The 23,508-nt window shown below is 36.3% G+C and overlaps 2 protein-coding genes across 2 annotated transcripts; one reads left to right on the plus strand and one right to left on the minus strand.

Annotated features, from left to right (window-relative positions):
- Positions 1–926: 926 nt before the first annotated feature.
- Positions 927–10,587, plus strand: LOC145779272 (baculoviral IAP repeat-containing protein 7-like). The gene is made up of 6 exons (XM_082590813.1): positions 927–1,072; positions 5,414–5,546; positions 5,997–6,109; positions 6,539–7,241; positions 7,402–7,584; positions 7,796–10,587. The coding sequence occupies exons 1-6, from the start codon at positions 946–948 to the stop codon at positions 8,127–8,129; spliced, it is 1,593 nt and encodes a 530-aa protein (XP_082446939.1). The 5' UTR covers positions 927–945; the 3' UTR covers positions 8,130–10,587.
- Positions 10,588–12,544: 1,957 nt separating this feature from the next.
- LOC145779695 (cytochrome P450 2U1-like) lies at positions 12,545–20,067 on the minus strand. The gene is made up of 8 exons (XM_082591332.1): positions 19,925–20,067; positions 19,539–19,635; positions 18,960–19,069; positions 18,044–18,168; positions 17,440–17,564; positions 16,557–16,695; positions 15,629–15,792; positions 12,545–13,611 (listed from the first exon to the last, which is right to left on the minus strand). Exons 1-8 carry the CDS (start codon positions 20,065–20,067, stop codon positions 13,303–13,305), a joined length of 1,212 nt encoding a protein of 403 aa, XP_082447458.1. The 3' UTR covers positions 12,545–13,302.
- Between the last annotated feature and the right edge of the window lie 3,441 nt (positions 20,068–23,508).

The raw sequence follows: 23,508 nt of genomic DNA on the forward strand, positions 1-23,508 counted from the left end.
CGTGACTCATGCCTGACAAAGAGAAAATGACCACCGCCATGTTGGATGAGCAGACAAAATTGACGCCACAATGCATGCTTTCACCGCGTGCTACAAACGTAGTTTGCCAACACTCACATGAATAGGGATCAGTTCAGTTGTTTGTATTTCTGACCATCGTAACGAAAACAATAACATACTTAGGAGAGGGAAAGATTGGATAATTTTAATTTCAACTTTAGCTCTGATTTTAGGATACAACCCTCTGGTATAATGTTTTTGAAATTTTTGACCAAAAACCCCTTTACCTTGAAAATTACTTTTCGCTTGAAATTGCATGGACGTCAATTTTTGTTTTTGGCATTTAAAGTTCAAATATTGTTTTCTACTGTACTAAAACACTTTAAAAATGTTGCAACACAGCCCTAAACATTTTTCTGGTCTTATTTTTATCGTAAAACGCGGAAAAGTGGTCATTTTAATTAGCTGTTGTATCCTAAAATCAGGGCTAAAGTTGAATTTAAAAAAAAAAACGATACCCCTCTCTAAAAATAGCAACGGCCTAGAAATAGAAAAAAGCGTTTAAAAATGACTGGCGGAAGTGTATTACTTGGACTGATAGCAACAGCTGCTGTGCAGTTTAGCCTACAGGAATCATAAAAAAGTTCAGCCAAAGTTTGATTTTTTCTAGGTTACATGAAAAATGTTAATCAAACTCTTCAAACAAAAAATAATGCCAACTTTAAAATCATGATTTACAGCAACAATGGCGCAACATAACTGACCTTTCATCTTATTTGCTTTACGGGTAATGTCGTCATTCTTACGCAACCTTAAAGAAACGTCGAGAATGTGGTCTCGTGTCAGCGGCGTTATAAAACGAGAGAACGTTCTTCTCCCGCTTTGTATTGTGAAGTTGTATCACGTGGAGAGCACGTTCACTCGATTTGAAAGTGGCGACAATAAATGCATTTCGATCAATATAGTAGAATTGGAAGTCTTTCTTTAGAAGTTATCGATGCAGAAGGTGATGGGAGATGTCTTGGAACTGTTCGAGATCCACCAGGCCAAAAGAGTGCATACATACCTCCCGGTAATTATAGTTAATTTGTTACGAGCTTTTAAAAACATCGAAATATTCAAAAATAAGTCATTGCTTTTTTAATAAGTAATTATCAACAAACAATATCAGTCAGGTTCGGAAACTGTATAATTTGTTGATAAAGCTTTTCACCAACGTAAAAGCGACTTCTTCAGTCTCTTATTCAGTTCAGTTTAAATATTTTTTTTTTTATTTCTGACCGTCACAGCGAATACAATACACGTCAACACAGCAAAGGTCTAGGAAAAGGTAGAAGTAACAAAACGCAAACTTTTAAGAACGATTTAAGTTTTTAGATAGTATTAAATTTAGAAAAACTTAATCATAAAAAATTGTTAAAAGATAGAAAGTCAGTAAAAACTTTCCTAGTGGGGCACAGCACAAGATTTTGTAAAAGAGTGCTAAATCATACAGCAGGTTGATTTTGAAAGCAGATTAAATAAATACGAAAAAGTATCAACCAACAAAGTTTTATTAACAGAGTTCCATCAATTCAGTAAGCCAATTAACCCTTTGCTTTTCAACGTTTTTTTGGAAGTTAACTGCTCAAGGGGGGGCCGTTTTTGGATCAAATTCAATCAGCTGTTACGTGTTATCCGCTGATGCTATTTGAACAGAAGTTGCACTGGTGTGAAAGCAAATCATTTGTATATAAGTTTGAAAAGTCATTATTTTAAAATTTTATATGTTAAACTTGATATTTCAATTTTTGCAAAGGTACCCAAAAACGACAATTTTGATTTAACTTGCCGCTATTTAATTACCGTGCTAATCCGATTTCATGCAAACTTCTGAATAACAAAGAGCTCGATCGAACGCACGAAGTGTGTGTGCGGTGTGCCGAATCATTGCATTGATTAGAATTTACGACTTGCGAGCAAATCTTATTGTAAGCTACTCACTGATTCTAAAATAGTTACAATCAAAGTAACATTGTTACACGAATTTGAAAAAAAAACAAAACTGCGTTTGTTGTCTTACATTTTTATCCTAAACTAATGCATTCCCAAACTCATGGCTAGCTTCTAGTTTTATGGAACCAAATTTCTCATAAGTAACACCTTAGCCTGCTTGAATAGCTGTTTACATCTTCGTTTGTGTATTTAGGTCTACAATTGAGTTTGTAGTATGAATATTTTTAGTAGAGAGAAGACAGTTGAACAAGTTGTTGAAATTATCTGAAATTTCTAAGTTCAAATTAGGTGCTTTTGAAATTGTGGATTTGTGTCAAGTCGCATCACAAATATCATGCAGGCCACATCATAAGTCATTTCGCTTACGGGTGTTTATAAACATGACTCATAAATTACATCCACAAAAAATACAGCATTTATATCAACAAAGCTAAGTTCGAAGCTCACTTTTTATTGAAGATTGTGTCAATCAAATCGAAATAATGCAACAGCGAATTGCCGCCAGCGTCGAAATAATGCAACAGCGAATTGAGGAACGTGCGTAAACAAAGGAAATGTGAAATAACCCACAGTCAGCAAATCTACATAAATTTAACGTTTACAAATGTTGAATCAATGTAAAAGGACTGGATTGCTGACTGGGTCCTTATTGTTTGAAGCACTAAAAATACGCGTAATATCGACAACATCAGCAAGGCAGTGATTATGTTTCTGGCCAAAAAAAAAAAAATAACTTTTGACTTCAAAGATAAAAATGATTATAACGAAGCTTCAAAGTTTGTCGTAAAACATTTTACAGAGATACAATAAACATAATCATTTTGTGCCAGATTGTGAGAAGACTTCCTAGATTCTTTCCAACCATTTGCATGATTGCAAATTATTTTCTATAACTCTATATTGCTAAAAAATGGCTTCTTTGTTGAAACAACGTGGCTACAATTCTATAAGAAATTCTTAGGCCTACTACATTGAAGTAATGAAATTTTTTTTGTGATTTTGCTGATGACGTTTTACAATATCCGAGAAGTAAAAAATAATAATGATGAATTATTTTATAAAACCGTGGTTTGCAAGTGCTTCACAAAAAATTGTTGAGGGAAAATTTACTATTAGACGTAAAACGTTTGTAAAAGAAAATTGTCGGTTTACGTATTTATAATGTTTATTGCGCTGTTATCGAATTATAAACTGCCTGTATTGTCTACCTTTGTGGTTGCCGGCCAGCTTAGAGCAGCATGCAAACCATGCGTTTTTGGTATTTGCATCGTGTTATGATTCTCGAAAATCTCCCACAAGGTCTTTATTTTTATCGTGATATTTTTGTGCCTTGTCTGTCCTGAACTTGAAGTCATTGTGCAGCACAATCCACATCGGTTTTTAGACTCAGTCTTCATTGAAAATCTTTTGTGTGGTGCATCATTTCAAGTAGTGTCTTCCCCTAAACTGTTACACAAATCGCCCAGAACCAGAACCATCGTGTTATCTTACAGCAGTTGAGAGCCCGTTATTGTATGTGTGGAATTATTACTGTAGATGTCTGACTAAATTCATGCCAAAGTTGAGCAAATTCTGCTTTCGGGATCCTTGCCGTTATTTACGGTATTTTTTGTTGATAAGTTTGGGCAGCATTTTTCCAAGATAAATGAAGACATCGGTATTGTTCGTCACTTAGATTTAGTTTTCTCAGCATTGTTTATTCATTCTTTGATCCACTAGTTTGTCCCACTTTTGGTATAATCGGATCGTTTATAGCCTAAATGGCGGGTCTTCACAATAGCCGGCCTCTTATACATTGGCGCAACGTATTCAGATGTTGAATCAATGATGAAGAAAGCTGATTTGTTGTTTGTCTTATGTGACGCCTAACTTTATGCCTCGTCTACAGTACAAAATATTTTGTAATGTACATTGTGTACATTGTACATTTTGTTTGTAGGCCTACATTACAAAATATTTTGTAATGTAGATGAAGCATTATCATCTTTATTTTGCGCTCTTTGGAACAAAACACAGTGCACTGTGAAACAAAAATACAGGACATAACAACAAGTAGGCGACATAAATCAGTGAAGGGACGCCATCGAGTTAGCTGCTACGTGTAAATGAAGCCTATCTCATAATTTTGAGTATCTCACAATTACTGTTTGCAAAAACGCTATTTCTCCGGCTTCTCCCAAAAGCATTTGCAGTGATACATTTCCTCAATTGCAAGTTTTGTCAATGAGAGCATTTCCATAGAACGTTTATTTCGAAACCAAGTTTTCGTGTCTTTATCCAAGAGAAGATTTCTTATTGTAACGTTTTTTATTCGTCAATGAATATTATCTGCTTGAAACAACTGTTTTGAATAGTTTGTGGCCTCCATAGTCTACTATTTTGATCGTGGATTGCTATTCTTCTTTGTAGAGCTGATAACGCAAAAAACGTTTGCTATTATTGTTTCTAATTAACAGCTTTGCGATCACTGGCTTTTCTTTGTAGCATAAGAAATAACGCGCTTTGTATTATTGAGGTCAAACCAAACAAAAGAAAGCAAGAGAATGCTTCTCTCTGCTCGCGCATATCGATGCACGAAGCAATTATGAGCTTATGGCTTGTCATCGCAATGTAATCCATTTCACGCTTTGCTGGAAGTTAGCTAGAAATAGCAAAAATTCACCAAAATCTTGAATTTACAAGAAAACTACACAACTTTTAGCATCAAATTTAATATCATCAGATCCGCCTGGCAATTTTAGGAAAAGTCAAGAAAAACCAAGTGCATGGCGTTACTGTGCTTCAAATAATTAAAGGAAATATGAGGGGGGGGCCAAATCCGGCCTCCCTTTGAGGAGCAAAGTGTTAAAGCAAATTTTTTGTAAGCGCTTTGATACGTTGTAACAGGTCATTTCATTGTAACTGGTTATAGGCTGCAGTAGATTTACATTAAAACAATAATAACTGTTCTTTATATGTAGCAATATAACATCATGTAAATAATAACAAACGGCTGAGTTGTTTTATATGTAGGCCTACTCTATGAAGCACATGAGGCGTAGACATAAAAGAAAGTTTGTTTCTGTAGATGCGAAAAAATTTTGCCCAAATATATATGCGCCCTAATATTTGTAGCGACAATCCATAGACGACCTGATTAAAAATTTTACACCGCTCTCGATAGTCTGGTATAATTTTGATTATTTGAGCAAAATATCAATAATAAGTTCAATCTTAATAAAAATTTTAAAACATGCTGAAAGTTCTTGCCTAAATTTTTATCAAATTTTCGACTAACTGAAAAATTTGGGGTGCTGTTGCACCTTCTGCACTCCTGGCTCCTACGCCTATGACATGAGCTACTTTTAGGTTGTGTAGCCTACTCACTGTATATATCTTAATTTCGTTAAATAATATTAGCATGCTTGATGTATGCTAGGTGACCCAAAAAGAGAAACTTATCGGCTTTCCACCTTCAAAGACTTCCCACAACATGTCAGGGTCAACACTTGCAAGTTGGCAGCCAGTGGGTTTCATTACACTGGCTACAGCGACAGGGTTAAATGCTTCAGGTATGTTCATCAAGGGTGTTTCTGTCCTTGAAAGTTTAATTACGTTACAGTGTTTGTTTGGAAACAATTAAATTAAGTAGACTACAAATGCAGGCTACGGCTACTCACCTTGTCAATACATTTATGTCAATACACCTTATTAAGATATTTATGTATTTGCGCAACCATGGCCATGGCGCAACCTACAAATGACATTGGTTATTGCGCATTCTTGTATATGTTTCTATTTACGGTAATCTTATGTTTGTATATAATCAATTTTCTATTTTTATATACAGTAAGTGCAAATACATACAGTGCAACCTGGTATGTTACAATGTCAAGTACAATGCCTAGCAACATTGTTTGCAACAATCAATTGTGCCAATTTGATGTGATAATGTTGATTGTGACTTTGTAGGCTATTATACACTTCAACGACGTAATAACAACATCACCCCTTGTATTCAGTTGCGGACAGATTGTAGATTCTTGGGTTATTGGAGATGAACCCGAATCTCGTGATTGGCACAAGGACGATTGTGAGTTCATAAACGGAACGGACGAAACGAACATCCCGATAAGTAAGTCAGTTTTGTGTTGGATGTGATGGTGAGCCACGCATTATCGTGACCACCTGGTGGAGGTAATGTTATAGGCTAATTCCTTTTGTGACGTACCAAAGAGAATATCTTTTCAATCAATTAGTTTGCTTACAATATGTTTTAACAGTTTTCTTCATTCAAATTGATGATGTTGAGATTTGTTGTGACTTGTCTTCAAGTCATACGATTGGTTGAAATCCTCTCATGTGATCCATTCACATGACACTGTAGCAACATCACAAGACGTTGTTGTGATTTGATAATGGTTCATTTGAGTAGTCGTCAAAGTCGTTTTTTTAAAGATATTAACGTTACATTATAAAGTGAAAGAAAATCTATATAAACATTTTTCAAATTCGTTTGTCATAGGTTAGTTGTTTCAAATTGACGCATGAAATTCTGTTTCAGTGTCGCTGCTACGCACGCTACAAAGCAATTCAAGGCCATCAGCAAGTCCCAGAAGATCTGGATCTGAGACAAAACCTTCACAAACTGGAAGTGGTCGCAATCCATCCCGTCCACCAACGGCTGGAGAGGTTGTTACTTCAGGACATCTTCCTCATTCTTCCGAGATGTTGAGCACACCCACGTACCAATCAGCCAGCATCAGCATTCCACGTAGAAGTCCACCATCTAGTGTTGTAGCTTCATTTAGAGCTAATGAGGTCGATAGAAATAGAAGACAAGCAGAAACAAATCGGACTCAAGAACGAAACCTCCGTTGGCTTTTTCCTTGTCTCAATCCCATCAATCCTCACATGAGGAACAGAGAAACTCGTCTTCAGACGTTTCTCGATCATTCAACGACTTGGCCGGCACACAGAATTAGAGCCACACCACAAGAGATAGCGGACGCTGGGATGTATTATCTTGGGGAGAGAGACCGGGCAAAGTGCTGGTACTGCAATGGAGGACTCCAGAACTGGGAACGGGATGACAATCCATGGGAAGAACACGCTAAATGGTTCCCGATGTGTGAGTTTGTGCTCCAACAAAAAGGTCCAGAATTTGTTCATCAAATAGTTTCTAGATATCCCAATCTCAGAAGACCGACTTTGCAGAATCCTGCTTCAACACAACCAGGTCATATAGCTGGAACATCAGGCACAAGGTAAAAATATTAAATCTTTCTTGTGATTAAAAATTTTGCCACATGATGTTTCAGAATAAATTTGGCAAAATAAAATGTTTGGTTTCATCTGTTGAACGTTTCCACATACTTCTGGAAATTTCTCAACAGACTATGTCCATATCTCTGACTTTATTTTCAGATCTTCTGTTCAGTCTTATGCTGCAACTCGACGAGGGGGCGATCCCCCACAAATTATTGATCCAAGAGAGGAAATGAGAAACAGGAACGAAATCATTGAAAGAGAAATGGTGACGTCAGAATTAGTTTTTCAAGCAAAGGAAATGGGATTCGAAGATAAAGAAATTAAAGAAGCACTCAAAAGGTTTGCATTTTCTTAATCAATGAAACAATTAATAAAACAATATCTTCGAAGTTAAATATTCATTTTTGCTTCATCTAAACAAACTATTAAGTTTGTTTATATATTTGTTACTCTAATTTCGTTACTTTACCTTGATGATAGCCATCAGTTTGAATTTGTGATGTCATAATTTAGGTAAGACCCATGTCGTAATTTTTCATCCTGGTTTCAGGAAGTACGAATCAAATAATGAAAACTTTTCCAACTTTGAGAGTCTAGTGGATGCAATCATATCTATAACGGATGAAGATCACTCCGATACTGATGAGAGTCCAGCATCTGAAAGTGAAGGTCCTTCTTCCTCACAAAACCATCATTCTCCTCTGCAGGAGATGAAGCGTTTGGAAGAATCTAGATTGTGTAGAGTATGTCGCAAAGAATTGTCATCCATGGTATTTATTCCTTGTGGACACCTGGTCTGTTGCATCCAGTGTGGACAAAGTGCAAAAAGATGCCCTGTTTGTAAAACATTGATTAAGGAAAAAGTTCGATCTTATTTGTCATAACTCTGCCATCATGTTGATATTTTTTCTTTAATTTGCACTTACAAAACATTTTACTTAAAAAATAAACACCATGATTTTATTACTTTGCTTTAGTTATGTTTGCGTTGCATTTATTTATAGGAATACTGTAATAACTTATGCCAACTTCTTTTAATTTTCTTATGACTTGAATCCCATGATGTGGGCCAGCGTTGCGGATTTTCAATTTTTACAAGAGTCTGTTTTGCGTATCATCTCATTTCATAGCTTCCGTATCCTCTACTACAGTCTTGATATGTTTTCTACTGCTATCAATCGCTAAAGTGTTCTAGCTGCATAATCACTCTCTTATCTTAAAGTGAGCCCTTCAGATTTTCTTCAACTCATTTTAATAAAGTATCTAATAAGTAGCAAAATTTTTATTGGATTACTGTCATGTGCCGCTGGCAACATCTTTGGTAGGCCGAGAAAATGTCTCATAAAATTTACGCAAACCTTTTCCACATCTAAAATTGCAGTGAAATTGGAACAAGCTTGACACCAGTGCAAATATTATCATTGTGTATTATCTAGAAATTCCGTTGATGACATCATCCAAAACTGTGTCTAAAAAGTTTAACGGTTGAAAGGTTTTAGAGTTTTTATGTCCTGTACCGCGATATTGATTACTTCCTACTGAACCAGTGTTGGACAGCGTCTTATTTAACTTTTACCCTGGCCTATGCTATTTGCTGATGCTTAATTCTTTCAAGTTTTTAATACCGGTATGCAATTTTTTATAACTTAACTGAAATGATGACTACGCTATAATATAGGTGATACGGATTGTTACAAAGAATAATATGAAACTCCACAAATTTGCTAATATGTTAACAGTAGAATGAAATCACCATTATTATTAAAACAACCTTTGCAGTCTGTTTCACCCTCAGTGAGACCTTCAAAAAGGTTTTTAATTAAATATAACACTTTTGAAGATATTTAGCAATAATATTGTATTTGAGCTAACTGCACCCACTTCAACTGAACATAAAAACTAAAATTTACTATGCAAAATGACAATGTAACAATGCAGGTCCAAAATCAGACTTGAATTAAAAGATTGTGAATAATGTGAACTTTCATAAGCGCGTATGTTGGTACAATTACCATTTTTGATCAACGTCTTGTAGTTTTTATTTGAGTCTTCCGCTTTTGTGGTTACTTTCATCACATTTTCAAGATTTTACATTTTCTTTCACTTAGGCTACAATCGGGCTATTTTCCTGCACTGAAAAATAAATTTCCAACAATTTTTTAAAGTTGCTAAGTTACGTTTTTCTTCACTGTTTAATTTTTGTCGATCAATGGTCAAAGTGAGTTCACTTATAATTAGAAAATATGTTTATGTATTTTGGTATAATATTCACTTTTTTGCCTCTTAACGATTCAAAAATATCAAAGCCATTATCAACTGACGTTTAACACGTAATAATAATGCTGCAAAACAAGATTTGATTCAATGAGAAAATATGAGGTAGGCCTGTTGTAAATATTTAAAACAGCAACATTTAAATCTGTTATGTTTATACTGTACATATAACACTGACAAATGTGCATTATATAAGTTTTATTTACAACTACTAAAGATGTTTTTAACCGTTCATATTAACATTGGTATGTGAAGCGCTTCAGCCAACCTGGCTCACAGTGATTATCTTTCTATATGTTTGAATCATGTCTTCACTTCATTTAACTCACTGAGATTATTCTGCTTTGTTAAGGTTCTTTCAGTAAACATCCAATATTCACTCAAGACTTGACAGTGCAAATGTTAATGTTACTACCTAACCATACAGCAAGATCCGTCATTGCTACATTGATTTAACGTTTGGAGACGTTGAATCAAAATGAAAATGACGGATTTTGCTATATGGGTAACGATACCAGGACATAAATTTTGTATTACGTATCTTCAAATTTGTTTATAATTCTGTTGCAAGCAACTTTATACCTGGTGTTATTGATATTTCGATAGTACAGCAGCTTATGCATTTGTTAATGCATCTTACAGTATTGCAGTAATGCCAAATAACCAAACGTGTTTGTTTAGGGATATGTGTTCAGCTCACCAAACCTCAATTAACTGCCTAAGACAAAATCATCAAACTCGAAATGCTGTATGTTGAAGAATTAACATGTCCTGATACTTGACTTGATTTCTATATTAAAGCTTATCAAAAGGTGGTTGAAATTTTGTTTTGATTACGCAACGATGAATCAGATCTTGCGATCATACTGTTTCCGCTATGAACGTTTTTTAAACGTTTCTACCTTTCGTGAGCTACAAATTGTACCTTTCCTAGCTTTGTGATTACTTTCTTTCTTTTGACTTTATTGTCTTCTTTTGAAGCGTTCTTTCACCAAGTGGGATTGTTCATTTTATTTTTAGTTTTTAGACTATTCATACTAAAAGCAATACAACATATATGCACATGAATGATGATCGGTTCCATCAATGCGAGGTTTTGTGTGTCATTCACAAGGGTATCATTGTAAGCTACAGTAGCTAATTGATACGCTAGCAGAAACCCTGCCTTCATCTTGGATGATATAGTTTGATCTCAGGGCGAGCTCTTCTCGTCTTGAAACAAGACAACAGCTGTGTAGTTGCTTCCGGCTCTCTGTGTAGGCTAATCAGGGCACACAAATCAGTGACGATCGGTGAGGGAAAGCAAGGAAAGCAGTGCTTACCTGAGCGAAAACTATGCAATATATAATGACTGAATTCTAGGTTTAATTTCTTATTATTTTTATCACGTCTATTTTAACTTGAAAATTACTGTATTCGTCACTAGAATTACTCGTAACGCTTGTGAGTAGTCTAAGTCCTTACCAAACCGCATGTCTTGCCTATAAATGCCAATTAACGCAAACGCTTCTGTCAGAAACAATCACTGAGGCTCCAGGGAAGCAATTATCAAAGTTGCTTTCCCCAGATTCAAAAATGTCAAAAAACGCCATCGTTTTATCTAATCCTCACTCGTTTTTCAAAACGTCACCAGCTGCTTAGCCAATCAGATGTGTTATAGTTAGACTTGCTTTCCCAGTGACGTCAATGCGTACATTCGCTAGAGCGGCTAGACTAACTCGTCAGAATGGTCTCTCGTCACGGTACACAGCACAGCATCATAACGCCGAAAAGATTATTGCTGTTTTTTGATGTCTCCTCGCCATGTACTTTAGCCTACTAGCTTTCATGGTCATGCCTTTGCCCTTTTTACAGCGTTGATATAACGTTACTTCGCCAATGAACGTTCAGGTGCGGATGCAATATTTAGTTCGTTAAGCTTCTATACGCAGGAGGCAAACTTATCCAACTTTTTGTACAAATTGCTTGCGGTTGTAATGTTTAGGCCTAAGTGTTAGTTTTTGTAGTGTAGGCCTAACTGAATATCTGAGAATGAACATTCATGACGAATTAAATATTTAGACAACTATTATTCCATGTCTAACACTGGATTTTGGTCCTGCAACGTTAAAATTAAGATTGCTCATGACTTCTAAACATTAAATGGATGTATGATCACGACATAGGCGAAGCACAATTTGACAGATTTTTATTTTTGATTTGTTTTGGAAATGCTCTCAGAGCGCAGCAAATTGGAAGTGTTTTTCAAAAATTTCTGGGGGAGGCCCCCAGAACCCCCGCTGGAAGTGTTGCCTTCGGCAACACGCCTTCAGGCTTCGCCCGACGTTTACGCCCTTCGTGCCTACTACCTTGCTGCAGCATATTTCAAAGTTGCTTTTCCAACGGTTTAAGCCACCGAACGTCACTGGGCCACACATTGATATCTTGGAGTTGTGGAACGATGAACCTTCCGCCCCAAAAGCTCAAAAAAAGACAAAGCTTTATAGATATTTTACTTATAGAATTATTAGATATTATTGAAGCTGAGATTGCACCATGTTCATGAAATGGTTGAAGATGTAGTGATTTAAAAAAGAGAAAAGAAATATTCCTGAGATATTATACAATCAGGCCTATAAAAAGAGGCTACTCTTGCAACTGAGGTTACACAATGTTCATGAAATTGCTTAAGAATGAGGCAATTGGAAGGGAAAAAATGAAACTTTTATGAGGTTATATGAAGCGTGCCCAAGGCAGACAAAGATTAACCTACTTAAACCAACAAACCGACAAAACCAACACCAACATACACCTAATTCACAAAGCAAACAACAGAGAATCTTGGAAACTTTTCATGCAAGAGCCAGTCAATGCTTGGAATCAAGTGCGGCAATAAAAGAAGACTTTTGATTATATCATAGCTAACTCTATACTAACGTATCTGATCTCAATCTCTTTGAAAATAAAGTAGACAGTATCACACTAAATCAAAAACAAAATCAGTTTTATTAATAAAGCTTTCGCCACGCAAGTGTGGCTTCTTCAGTATAGTCTGCAACAAATAAAATATAATAAATACATAATAAAATATAATATCACTTGTTCAGTAAATGCTTTTCATGTTGGAGTGTCGTTAGTTACAGGTTTAGTGCAAAGTCAAATTTATCTTACAATGTTCATTTTATGTATATTGCAGATTTAATTCCTGATGAGGACACACGTACGTGTTGAAAACATCTGAGTTGTTATGTTTTGTGTGTGTGATACATTCTGTTAAACCTGCTAAGGTTATTTTGTTTAGTTTGTCTAAGGTTTACCAGGTGGCCATGGGTTTACATAAAATATAATGCAATGCTTATTCAAATGAAATATTTTTGAAAATACTTTACAAAATTACACAAAAGCACATTGTACTGTAGCTTGAAATTGAGGTAAGATTGGCTGGTCTCAAAAGAATAATTAAATGATCTGAATACTAAAAAGTGAAAAACTTTGGGGGTTCATTAGATTTATTATCTTTTTAGGAAATAGTTGCAACGTTTTATCTGATGCTGCCGAAGTGAAAGCAGAAAATACAACCAGGACCATTGAGGATAACTTTTTCCCGGTACCAGTGAAATTCTCGAAACCCAAATCTAAGAAAAACGCACCATACCTAAAAAATATGGGGTGGTTTCTTTGAGCTTCCGGGCCCCTACGGCCCCCTATGGCCCCCACAAGCATTCTGGGACCGGTGTTACAGTACCACCTAGGCCCCTTGCCAATGCTACTGCATACGAGTTGTACAAATACTCAATCTATAACTTATCTTTGTTGCATAACAATATCAAAAGGAAAAGGCGCATACATCGATCCAAAAGTCCCTTTGTGTAATGAAAGTGGATTTTTAGGAAATTTTATAGAAAATTGCTGCAAGAAAGTTGCTAAAATTAGAAAAAGTTCCATTTTTGCGATTTCTTGTCCGACGCAAGTTCTTGCTCCAACCATGAACGACATGACGTGACTTGATTTGAAAAAAATTCCCTTTTCGTCCAAATGGCGTTCTGGAATAAATTCTTCGGGTTTATTCCAGAATATTTCACTGTTGTGCAAGGCCCACGTGTTCATGAACACCTGTTAATAAAAATATGTTTTGTCTTCAAATCAAAAAAGTTGTATTTTATTAATTGTAACCATAGAAGTGCTTAACGCCAATGCAGTGGCAATGGCATTTCCACACATTTTCAATGGAACTATTCATAATAAAACAGGTCTTAAAGTCACTCATGACTGCATATAAAAGTTGCATAAATTATATTAAAGCTGTATTGGTAGATAAAAGTTCGGTTTGATCAACGGCGTTCCCGGACTCTCTGCATGGAAGAAAAATGCAAATTAAAAGCTTTTCGTCATAGCCCACAGCTTCTTTTATCAAGTCGAAAAATAAGCAGCAAAATGATACGTTGCCGAATTTAAAGAACTGTTGAAATGACAATTTCTCGAGATTTTACAGTTGACTAGTATTTGATACCGGGGCGAATCCAATAAATATCCTAGGAGGGATTTTAAGAAAACACAATGATGTGTAGGTTTTAACTCCTTTTGTTGTGAAGCCAGGGGCTGATCCAGCAAGCAGCTTTAAGGAAGTCGATTTCAACTAAATACTATGATGGTTTGGTCTAACTTACATTAATCCGACCTTGCAAATACATCGTGAATAAACTCATTTTTCTGTGTTTTAAGGGCGATCGCCCTCCCCCTCTCCCGGGATCAGTTACTAACTTGATAAAATATACGTATCCACTGTCAACATACCATTTTCAACATCACTACTATAATCGATGTACGTACATGTTGCCTGTCACGAACTATTATTTGTTTACTACATTCCAAACATGACGTCATCGTGACCTGCTATGACATGTCATTGCATCACAATGTCCAGCGCAAACGTGACATGTACCACATCTTTAGCTAATAAATCATTACGCCAGTGTTGCACATGAATGACGTCATTTCTGTTTGCCATCAAACATTAAACAAAAGTTTCTTCTTGCGCAATAAAAAAAGAAATAATCCATCCGGTAGATGGCGTAAGCGTGTGCTATATTTCAAGCTTCAGCTACGCGTTGTTTGCGTTTGGTCTGAAGGAGAGCAACCTCTGTACATTTAGCAACGTTGCTACGGAAAATGTTTTTCATTTGTTTTGCGAATGTCATGTTGTAAAGAATTATTGGGAAGATGTTTTTTCTTGGATATCAGCAAAACTGAGATATCCTGTGATAGCAAATGACCAGTTGATTCTGTTTGGAACTGTGAATTCTAATTTGTTGAATTGTTTACTTTTATGCGCACGATATGTTGTTTATCGATGCAAATATGCCGAAGCTAACCCGACAATTTCCCAGTTTATTCAAACGGTAAAAGAAACTCAGCAATCAGAGCGAGAGTGATCGCCGTCAAGTCTAAGAATTTGAAAAAACACCAATTGAAATGGAATCACATGACATAGATAGTTTGTGAACTAGAACTTGCATGCATCTTGCTGATGTGCTGATGAGTACAATATCTTTGTGTTTGTTATCTGTGTTGTTATTGTTGTGTAATAAAAAAAAAAAAAATAGAAGTTTATGCCAAAAAATGTTTGAAGCCCGAAAGTTGGATTTTCTTAAGACATCAACAGAGGCAAGACGGTTCATAAGCCTATGAAGTTTGGCGGTAACCTGCAAATCTTACACTCAAATTGAACTAAAGTTTGCTTCAGACTAAATCTGGACAGTCACTGATAGCTTGGAGTAGTACAATAAAGATTAAAACAATTTCAAATAAATTTTAGAAAAAGTTACAAGTCAAATTCAATAAATAAACAATCTCCTGGAATCTTCGTTAGCCAGTCCTTGTAGCCTACATGAAAGGTTCTGCAAAAGAAAGCTCAGTAGGCTCTTCTGATGGGCACGAGAAACTCCATTCTTCGCAGAGGAGAAATTCTATCGCTTCAGGAAAAATCTCAACTTTTTAGTAATTACATTCTTTGAGTAGTTATGTTCTTTCATACAGGACTTCAACATACCTACTAAGTTGGACGTGTATCAAGCTTTATTACGTTAAAATATAATCTCGTAGAGCAAAAGAGCCTACAGTGTGAGCTTACGTTTGTGTTTTTTGGGATAATGTATCCTCGTATCTTCACATCTTCCGTAGTTCTCCGTGGTAGTCCAAGTGGCGCAGCTGTTCTAAACCTTAAGATTTCTTGTATTGTTGCTCTGAGATATGGCATACTGGTGCGCTGGGCAAGACTGGGTTTATTGCGTCGTCCTGAAAAGTGTGACATCACAATGAGAATGTGCGCACTGCAAATACAGTAGTCCCCGCGTATTATGCTCAATTTTTTCCGGTCCAAAATTACTGAATCTATAAGAGTGGCAGAGAATTGTTCCCCGCTTAATAGTCCCACCTACTTAATAAGCCCAAAATTGTCCAGTCCCGAGGTGGGCTTAGTAAGTGGAGACTATTTACTTGTTAGCCTGCCCTATGACCTTTGATGTCACAATAAAATTCTCAAAAGTTTGCTTGAACCCAGAATGGGATGTAAGGTAGTTGTTGGTGTTGTAATGGAATCACACTCTTGTTTCAAGGAGAGTCTTGATAGGAAAGATATTTGTAAAACAGTCAGTAGTTTATAATATGATGACATGTCTGCTACAAAGCCGAGTGGTGAGAGCCTTGGTGGGCGTTCAAAAGGACGCCAGTTCGACACCCCTCAAGGGCATGTGGCTGCGTCTTTTGCAAGATACTTAATGGCACTAAATCTTCAAATAAAAAACATATAGAACGTTATAGACGTTATAGAGATGTTATAACATATGATGGCGTTGTTCCAACTGGTATATTATTGCGGTAGTTCAATAGACGTCAGGCTTGTCCAGAACGTTGGTGCCAAGACAAGTTTATGTCGGCCTCATACAAATTTACAAACATTCAAGTCAAAGGCAGGCCTTAAAGATTTTGAAATTAGCGTGACTGTTTTGTGACAATGAAGCTAAAATGATTCTAAGTTATCGACAAATCAAGAATCTTACCCAAGACTTTGTCAATTTCTTTTTGACAGTTTTGCTGCTTTTCCTGGTATGCGGCCATACATAGCAAGCCCCATCTCAACGTGATTGAGGTAGTTGTGCTCCCAGTAATAAACAATTCACGAAACAATGGCATCGCGTCCTAAGAAGCACATATTTGAATTAATTACAAATGCTGTAATTTAATGTATTTGACAGAGAGTGACAATGGCTTTCACTTTCTCAGCTAACTATTTTAGAGTCTGATCATGCCATATAAAAGTTATACTTTTGTTAAGCAGTAAAAATAATTGCACATAAATGTGGGATCGCGATAAGGCATTGTATAATAATTGTAACGTTATAATGCCATTTCTATTAGATCCTAAAGATCAATCAGTGCCTGCTTTTCTACAAGTTAAGTTTACTGCCACGGAAAATGTTTAAGGTACGTTTTCCCTCCAGTAGTAGGCTACCTTCCACCCTGTACTGTATGCTATGCCCACAAACAAGAAGGCCAATCTTCATATCTACCTTCAGGAGCGTCATAAAGTGACATGCCAAGAGCCAGCCGCCTGATCTAGGCGGGAGTTAAACCCACTACCTTCCGATCGTCAACCACACACTGTGACCACTTGGCTACTTTGCTGAGTCTCTACAACAGTGAAGTGGATACAAGGCGATTGAGGATAAGTTGGAGCCAGCGCCAATGAGATCCTCTGGCTTCAAATCAACACATTTCTAAGAAAAACATATCGCGGTGGTTTCTTCAAGGTCCAGGGCTCCTTGGAAAGGTTATGGGCCCCTAAAATTATCCCGGGCCCGGTCCAAAGTAGCCTACTCCTTAAAAAACCCTCTGTCAACACTACTGGTTCAATGTATTGAACTGAATAACTTCCTAAGTTACCTGAAGCAATATTTCTTGGTTGCTTGCGTTGCACGAAAACTGCTCAAAGTAAGCGTCCAGCAAACCTCTATAGCTGCCAAAAGAAAACGTGGACAGATGTTGGCTAATCATGTTGGAAATTGTCTCTGTGAAATATTGAGGGTTAGGGAAACAATATGCTACTGTTAAACTCCAACCAAGCCTACTTCTTAAAAATTAAAGTTGTTTCAGAGAGTCAAACTACAACAAAAATCTTCTAGTAATCATTAGCTGTGACAGCTAACTTTTTGTTGGTCGTTTTGGCCTTCAGCTGCCATAGTTGTTATGTAAATAATTGCATTTCTTTCATTAGTATTTATGATGATTGTATTTTGTTAATAAAATCAAGTAAACTGAATTAAACTGACCTAAAGTACATATTTTTAAATAGTTGATAACTTATTTTGTTATTTGTGTTTAATTATTGTTCATAATTTTGGTGTCATTTATTTATGTTTGGGCGGCACTTGGCTTGGTGACGTTTGTTTTTCGCTACCATCATTATTGTGCGAACTATTTACCATTTGTGTTTGTACAATTTTGTTTCTCCCCAACAAAACCGGAACCGGCTAGTTTAACAACTCACCGTTAATACTCGTCATAACTTTCTTGAATCTCTTGACGTGAGTAGAGAAAGGAGGAAATGGAATTCCGCATAATTGAGGGAAGACAGAAACAATGGGAGTCAACCAAACACTGGAGAGATCAAATCTATTGGGAAAAAATGATCATGTCCAGCACGTAGACGTCATTGCCAAATGTAGTATGACGTTTTTAATGCTCATTGTCATCAAATTTCGTCCTTTCGTCGACGGTTGGAGGCAATGAAACGACAAAGTTTTGTTGTGAGATTTTTCGATTGCAGTTTTTTAGTCAAATCTCATCTCATCTTTAGCATCATCAGTCGGACTTCTTGGCAGTTTGCCTCTGTTTCGTTTTCGTTTAATTTTTCTTCATTTCTTCAATTATTTCGTTTTTTTTCATGTAAATACTAGGACTACCCTTAATTTGAGTTTCGGTTTCAATTTTTTTTTGTCATTTGGTTAAAGACTTAAGTTAAGTGGTTAGGTTGACAGGGATGCCATTCCTCGTGCCAACATTTTAGGCGCCAACTATCAAACCTTTAATGCCGTCACATAAGCAAGTTTGACACAGCTTTGTGCTCTTGAGCGGTGTCGAACCGGCGCTCTGACGAACGTCGTTCCAAGGTTCTTGTCATTTGACACTATATCCTCATGGTTAAACTTAGCAAAATCTGAAAGCATTTTTTTTTCATCAGACGTTCCGTTAACTTCACTTCGTAAGACCATGCTCCGACAGCAAACTGAGACGATGCCCAGGCAGTCTGCAGACATTGAATCAATGTCAAAATGACGGATTTTGCTGTCTAAGTGCTTCACGCATGTTAAACGTAACTGTAGTGTTAATTTTCGAATTGTGGACAGAAAAAAAAACACAAAAAAAACACAGTAAATAGTCTAAATATTAATTAAATTCCTTACGATTCTTTAACGTTGGCTTGCAGTTGCTTGAAGGTTTCGTCATCGCGGCCAAACCTTTGTCCAAACACAATGCTTGAGACCACATTGGAGATAGTGTGAGTCAAAACTTCCTGAAATAAATTTCAAATTACACGAATCTCCAAATTGCAATTACCTTTCACGTATTGACCGGTTCATAAATAAGTTTAAAAATACCCTTAGATACCTATTCAGTTCAGTTGTTTTTATTTCTGACCATCACAGCAAAAACGTCAACATAGCAAAGGTCGAGAAAAAGGTAGAAGCGACAAAACGCGAACGTTAAAACGTGCTTGTAACCTAAGTAAGTCATTAAGTTGAAAGAAATTTGGCACGGTTGCAATACCTTTTTTAACGTATTATTGTTATGTCGCTGCAGTAGCATTATGTGTTTAACAATAAGCTCTAGAAAATGATCACAGAATTGACAAGGAAAAAATAGCATGAGCTATAAACACAAAAGTGTGGGTTTCGAAAACGGGAAATTAACATTTCTTTCTTGTTAATTCTATGGTCATGTTTTAGAAAGTTAACCGTGTTTAATATTATACTGCATCATACTTGTGCATCAAAAGGCTTTCCATTTTTGTTTCGTATTTCCTCAACAGATAGCTCAAGTTCGTTCGTGATCAATGCTTCCAGCTGCTCCTTTTTCAATCTATGACAACGCAATAACAGTTTATTAAAAAAACAATGCAATGAAAACCATGAGATTTTATGGAAGAAAGTGTAACTGGTACCATGGCCTCCTGGAGATGGTATGTTGGTATCTTTAGGTAGCCATGCTGGTAGGCTACATATTAAAAGTTACAGGCTAATTCGTAGATATATTTTATCTCAATTTTTTCACGGTACATGAATTCATGAATTCATGGAAGAACAATAGAAAGAAGTCAAAGGACGTTATTTAATAGAGTATAGCGTCATAATAGCAAAGCATTTCTTACAATTTCAACTTTGTTTCAGTGAAACGTCGAAACAGTTTCCATCTTTTTCCGCCATGAGCGAAAACAATTCCAAGTTTGTTTCCCATGCATTCCTCAAATAACCGAACTGTAGGCCTTCCATGAAAAGCATGGCTCTGCTTCATTAATGCCTAAATTGTATTTCAGGGTTTATTTACCCGTTTTGTTACATACAAAGGCTTTCATATCAAATAATACATCTCGAAGATCTTTCAAACTTAATTCTAACTATTCTGGCGAGGTTTTAATTTTTAACCTGCCGAAAAAGCTTGTCATTTGAGATATTTGATGAGTTTTCTAGCTGGCAATTGCCATTTCCGTCAGAACACATGGAAACGGCGTAGCGAAATAATTGACAATTACCTAGAAATATATGTTTATAAAGTTCACTTACCTCTATTATGACATCATAATCATTAAGCACCACCCAATCTTCACAGCCTAATCGCAAACACATCAGAGGTCCATATTTCTGACTCCATTTTGCAAAATCTTTTTCCGGACGTTTACTTAAAAAAGGCAAAACCCCAAATATCGGGACCCCTATAGGACCCGGGGGGAGACGTGTAGTGTTCTTAAACCAAACCCAGCAAAGTAGAAGTGATATTGTAGCGGTAACTAATGTTGTATTCCAGTCCAAAAATATTGCATTTAAAAACATGGCTCAAACTTAATGTCATAACGCAGGCTACATCTTGTCAACTGAAAACACTGCAATAATATAAATACGATAAATGAACAATAAATATTATTAATACTTTCCTTCAAAAAGTGCTCAATGCCAAGCAAAAAGCCAAGCAGAGCAAATTACATCAAATATACGTAGTTACTATTCTTTGAAACGTCTACAGCCGGTTTCACTCTAAAAGGGGGATCATCAGATGGTCCTTATTCAAATAGAATTTGATTAATTAATTCTATTTCTATTAATTAATATTTGAATAATAATATTTGAATTAAGATTGAATTTTGAATTGAATTAAGATTGAAATTTGAATTAAATTTTGAATAAATTCTATTTGAATAAGGACCTTATGATGATCCCCCTGTTAGGGTGAAACAGGCTGTAGAGGTTTTAGAGAGTAGTAACTATATTTGATGTAAATACTTACCTAGAGGTCTACGTTCAATATTACGGTAAGCTGCAGCTTTCAATTTCAATTTCACGTTTCAATTTCAAATTCACGTTTTCACGTTTCAATTTTCCAAAACCGTTGCACAATGATTCAGTTTCGTTTCTAAACTCAATGGCGATAGTACAATGCTTACAGATATTATTATTCCCTACCATGTACATTCAAACTCATTGATACTGTAGCAATTGATTGATCTAAGTAACAATCACATAAGTAACAATTACAATATAAATATATCAATATTTAACATAAATATATAATAAAATATAAAATTGACCACACGAATAGTATCCAATCATCAAGTTAATATCCCAGACACATCCTATTTGTAGGCTGCCTTGGATTATTTTCCTGAATTTGAAAACATGTCGCATGTCTGCACTGCAAGCATCTACACTGGCAGCACTGCATGTCTTACAATTGCATGAATCCTTTGGAGACTATGATTCAAGACTAAAAATGACTCCTGTCATACTTCTGCTATAGAAATGTTCGAAACAAATGCCTTGGAGGTGTAGTGGAATAAAACTATGCGCTAAAAACCTAAATTTATAACGAAACTATAAAGAAACTAAGATAAAAAAAAAAACTTTGCTTCGAATAAAATGGCTTTGCTTTGTAATTTACGATAGTCTCCCTAAACAAGTTTCACTTCAGGAAGCTTTCACCAATGAATGCCTCAGGCTGTGGCTGGCACGCGCTTCTACCTTGATTCTGTTCTCTTTATTTTTTTAGCGTTGAGCAATCTCAATACATTTAAATATTTAAGAAATATTTTAAATTGCTGTTACAGCCAATCTCTGTACAAATCAAACGTAATATAAAACCGTTCAAGTCTACTGAATATTACGTCATGGAAATTCCTAAAGCATGTGCCAAAATTGCACCATCGTTCATAAGACCTGTTTGGACCTGTTTGGGCCTGTTTAAACAGGAAATATTACATCAGCTTAAACACCTGTTGGAATGACTTCATAATTGTCTTTCATTTATTGCGTCACAGTTACTTTCTACGTGAATTTGAGATATTGATATCTATTCTGGTCATTCGTAAAATGATTGTTTGAAAGTTGGCCGCACATTTAACTGTTGGCTTAGTGCTTGCTAGCTGGACAAAAGTTCCGTCTTTTATCCAAGTAATCTGTTGTGTAGTGACAGTTTAAGTGGTGTACGCGTTGCACCCCCTCGTTTTTGGTAGCCGTGGGCTAATTTTTACAGAAATACACTGTTTGAAAAGAAGTTCAAGTGTGTGTTTCTTCGGTCATTATATGCAGACGAAAGGATCCGGGAACTTTAAGTTACAATTTTCCCACGAAGAAATTATGGTTTACCGCTGTGACCATAAAAAATAAAAGACGATTCTCTGTCTAGTGTTTGGCACAGAAGCACTTAGAAGCAAAGAAATAATAAAAGAAGATCTTATTGGTTGGTAGTCTAAAGAAGCAAAGAAAATTAAAGACATTTCTTCTCGGTAGGCAACTGAAGAACTTTAAGCTAAAAAGTAAAGACATTTCTTCTCAGTTTGGTACAGAAGAAAAATAACTTTGACATTTATTGGCAAGAAAGAAGATTAAAGGCAATCCATCTGTGCTTGAAGATTCAAGTGGAAGAATCCAAGCAAGTTTTGTGGACGTTTGGACTTCACATACTCGTACAGCTACGGTATCGTGCATTTAAATTCTTTTTTTTGTATTTTTACGGTCTTTGCAGTTAAGTTTTTCATAACTACTGTAAATTTGTGTGTTTGTGTAACTTAATTTTTTAATTGTTAAATTTAGCCCTAACATTTAATATGTCTACACTCGGTGGCGACAGGGACTCGAACGCCGTCGACTCGACTGAGTTTAAGCCTGATGATGTTCTTTGCGGTCGGGCAGGCCATTCTGGGGAGGGACCCATTAACGATGAGGCTAAGTCAGTTCGAGAAGCCCGGCATCTTAGACGGGATATTTTGACTCAAATTGGGAAACTTTCTGTAGCCCTAGGTTCTTTGAGTGATAAGCAGGAACTGTTAATTTTTAGATCTAAGTTATCTACTTTAGAAGAGGAATTACGGCATTTCCATGCTCTTTTGAGTAAAATTGTTAACTCTGCAATCTTGGCAGAACTTCGTGATAGGGTAGATCCCGAATTTAACTCGTTAAAAAATAACTTCGAACAAAAAGAAAGTGAGTTGTCAGATAGGTTGGATGCTGACATACATCCTGAGGATAGCGCCTCAAATGTAAGCACTAGGATGTCTGAGAGCTCGTCACGGATAGTTGCACAAATTAACCTACAGTTAAGACAAGAGGAGCTCCAGATCCAAGCTGAGGCCGAAGCAAGAGCTGCTGAGGCCATCGCAAGAGCTGAAGCCATACGAGCTGAGGCTGCCGCACGAGCAGAGGCTGCCGCAAGAGCTGAGGCCATACGAGCTGAGGCCATACGAGC

Source organism: Aplidium turbinatum, chromosome 11 (genome assembly GCF_918807975.1).
Source record: "Aplidium turbinatum chromosome 11, kaAplTurb1.1, whole genome shotgun sequence".
Classification (NCBI taxonomy): domain Eukaryota; kingdom Metazoa; phylum Chordata; class Ascidiacea; order Aplousobranchia; family Polyclinidae; genus Aplidium; species Aplidium turbinatum.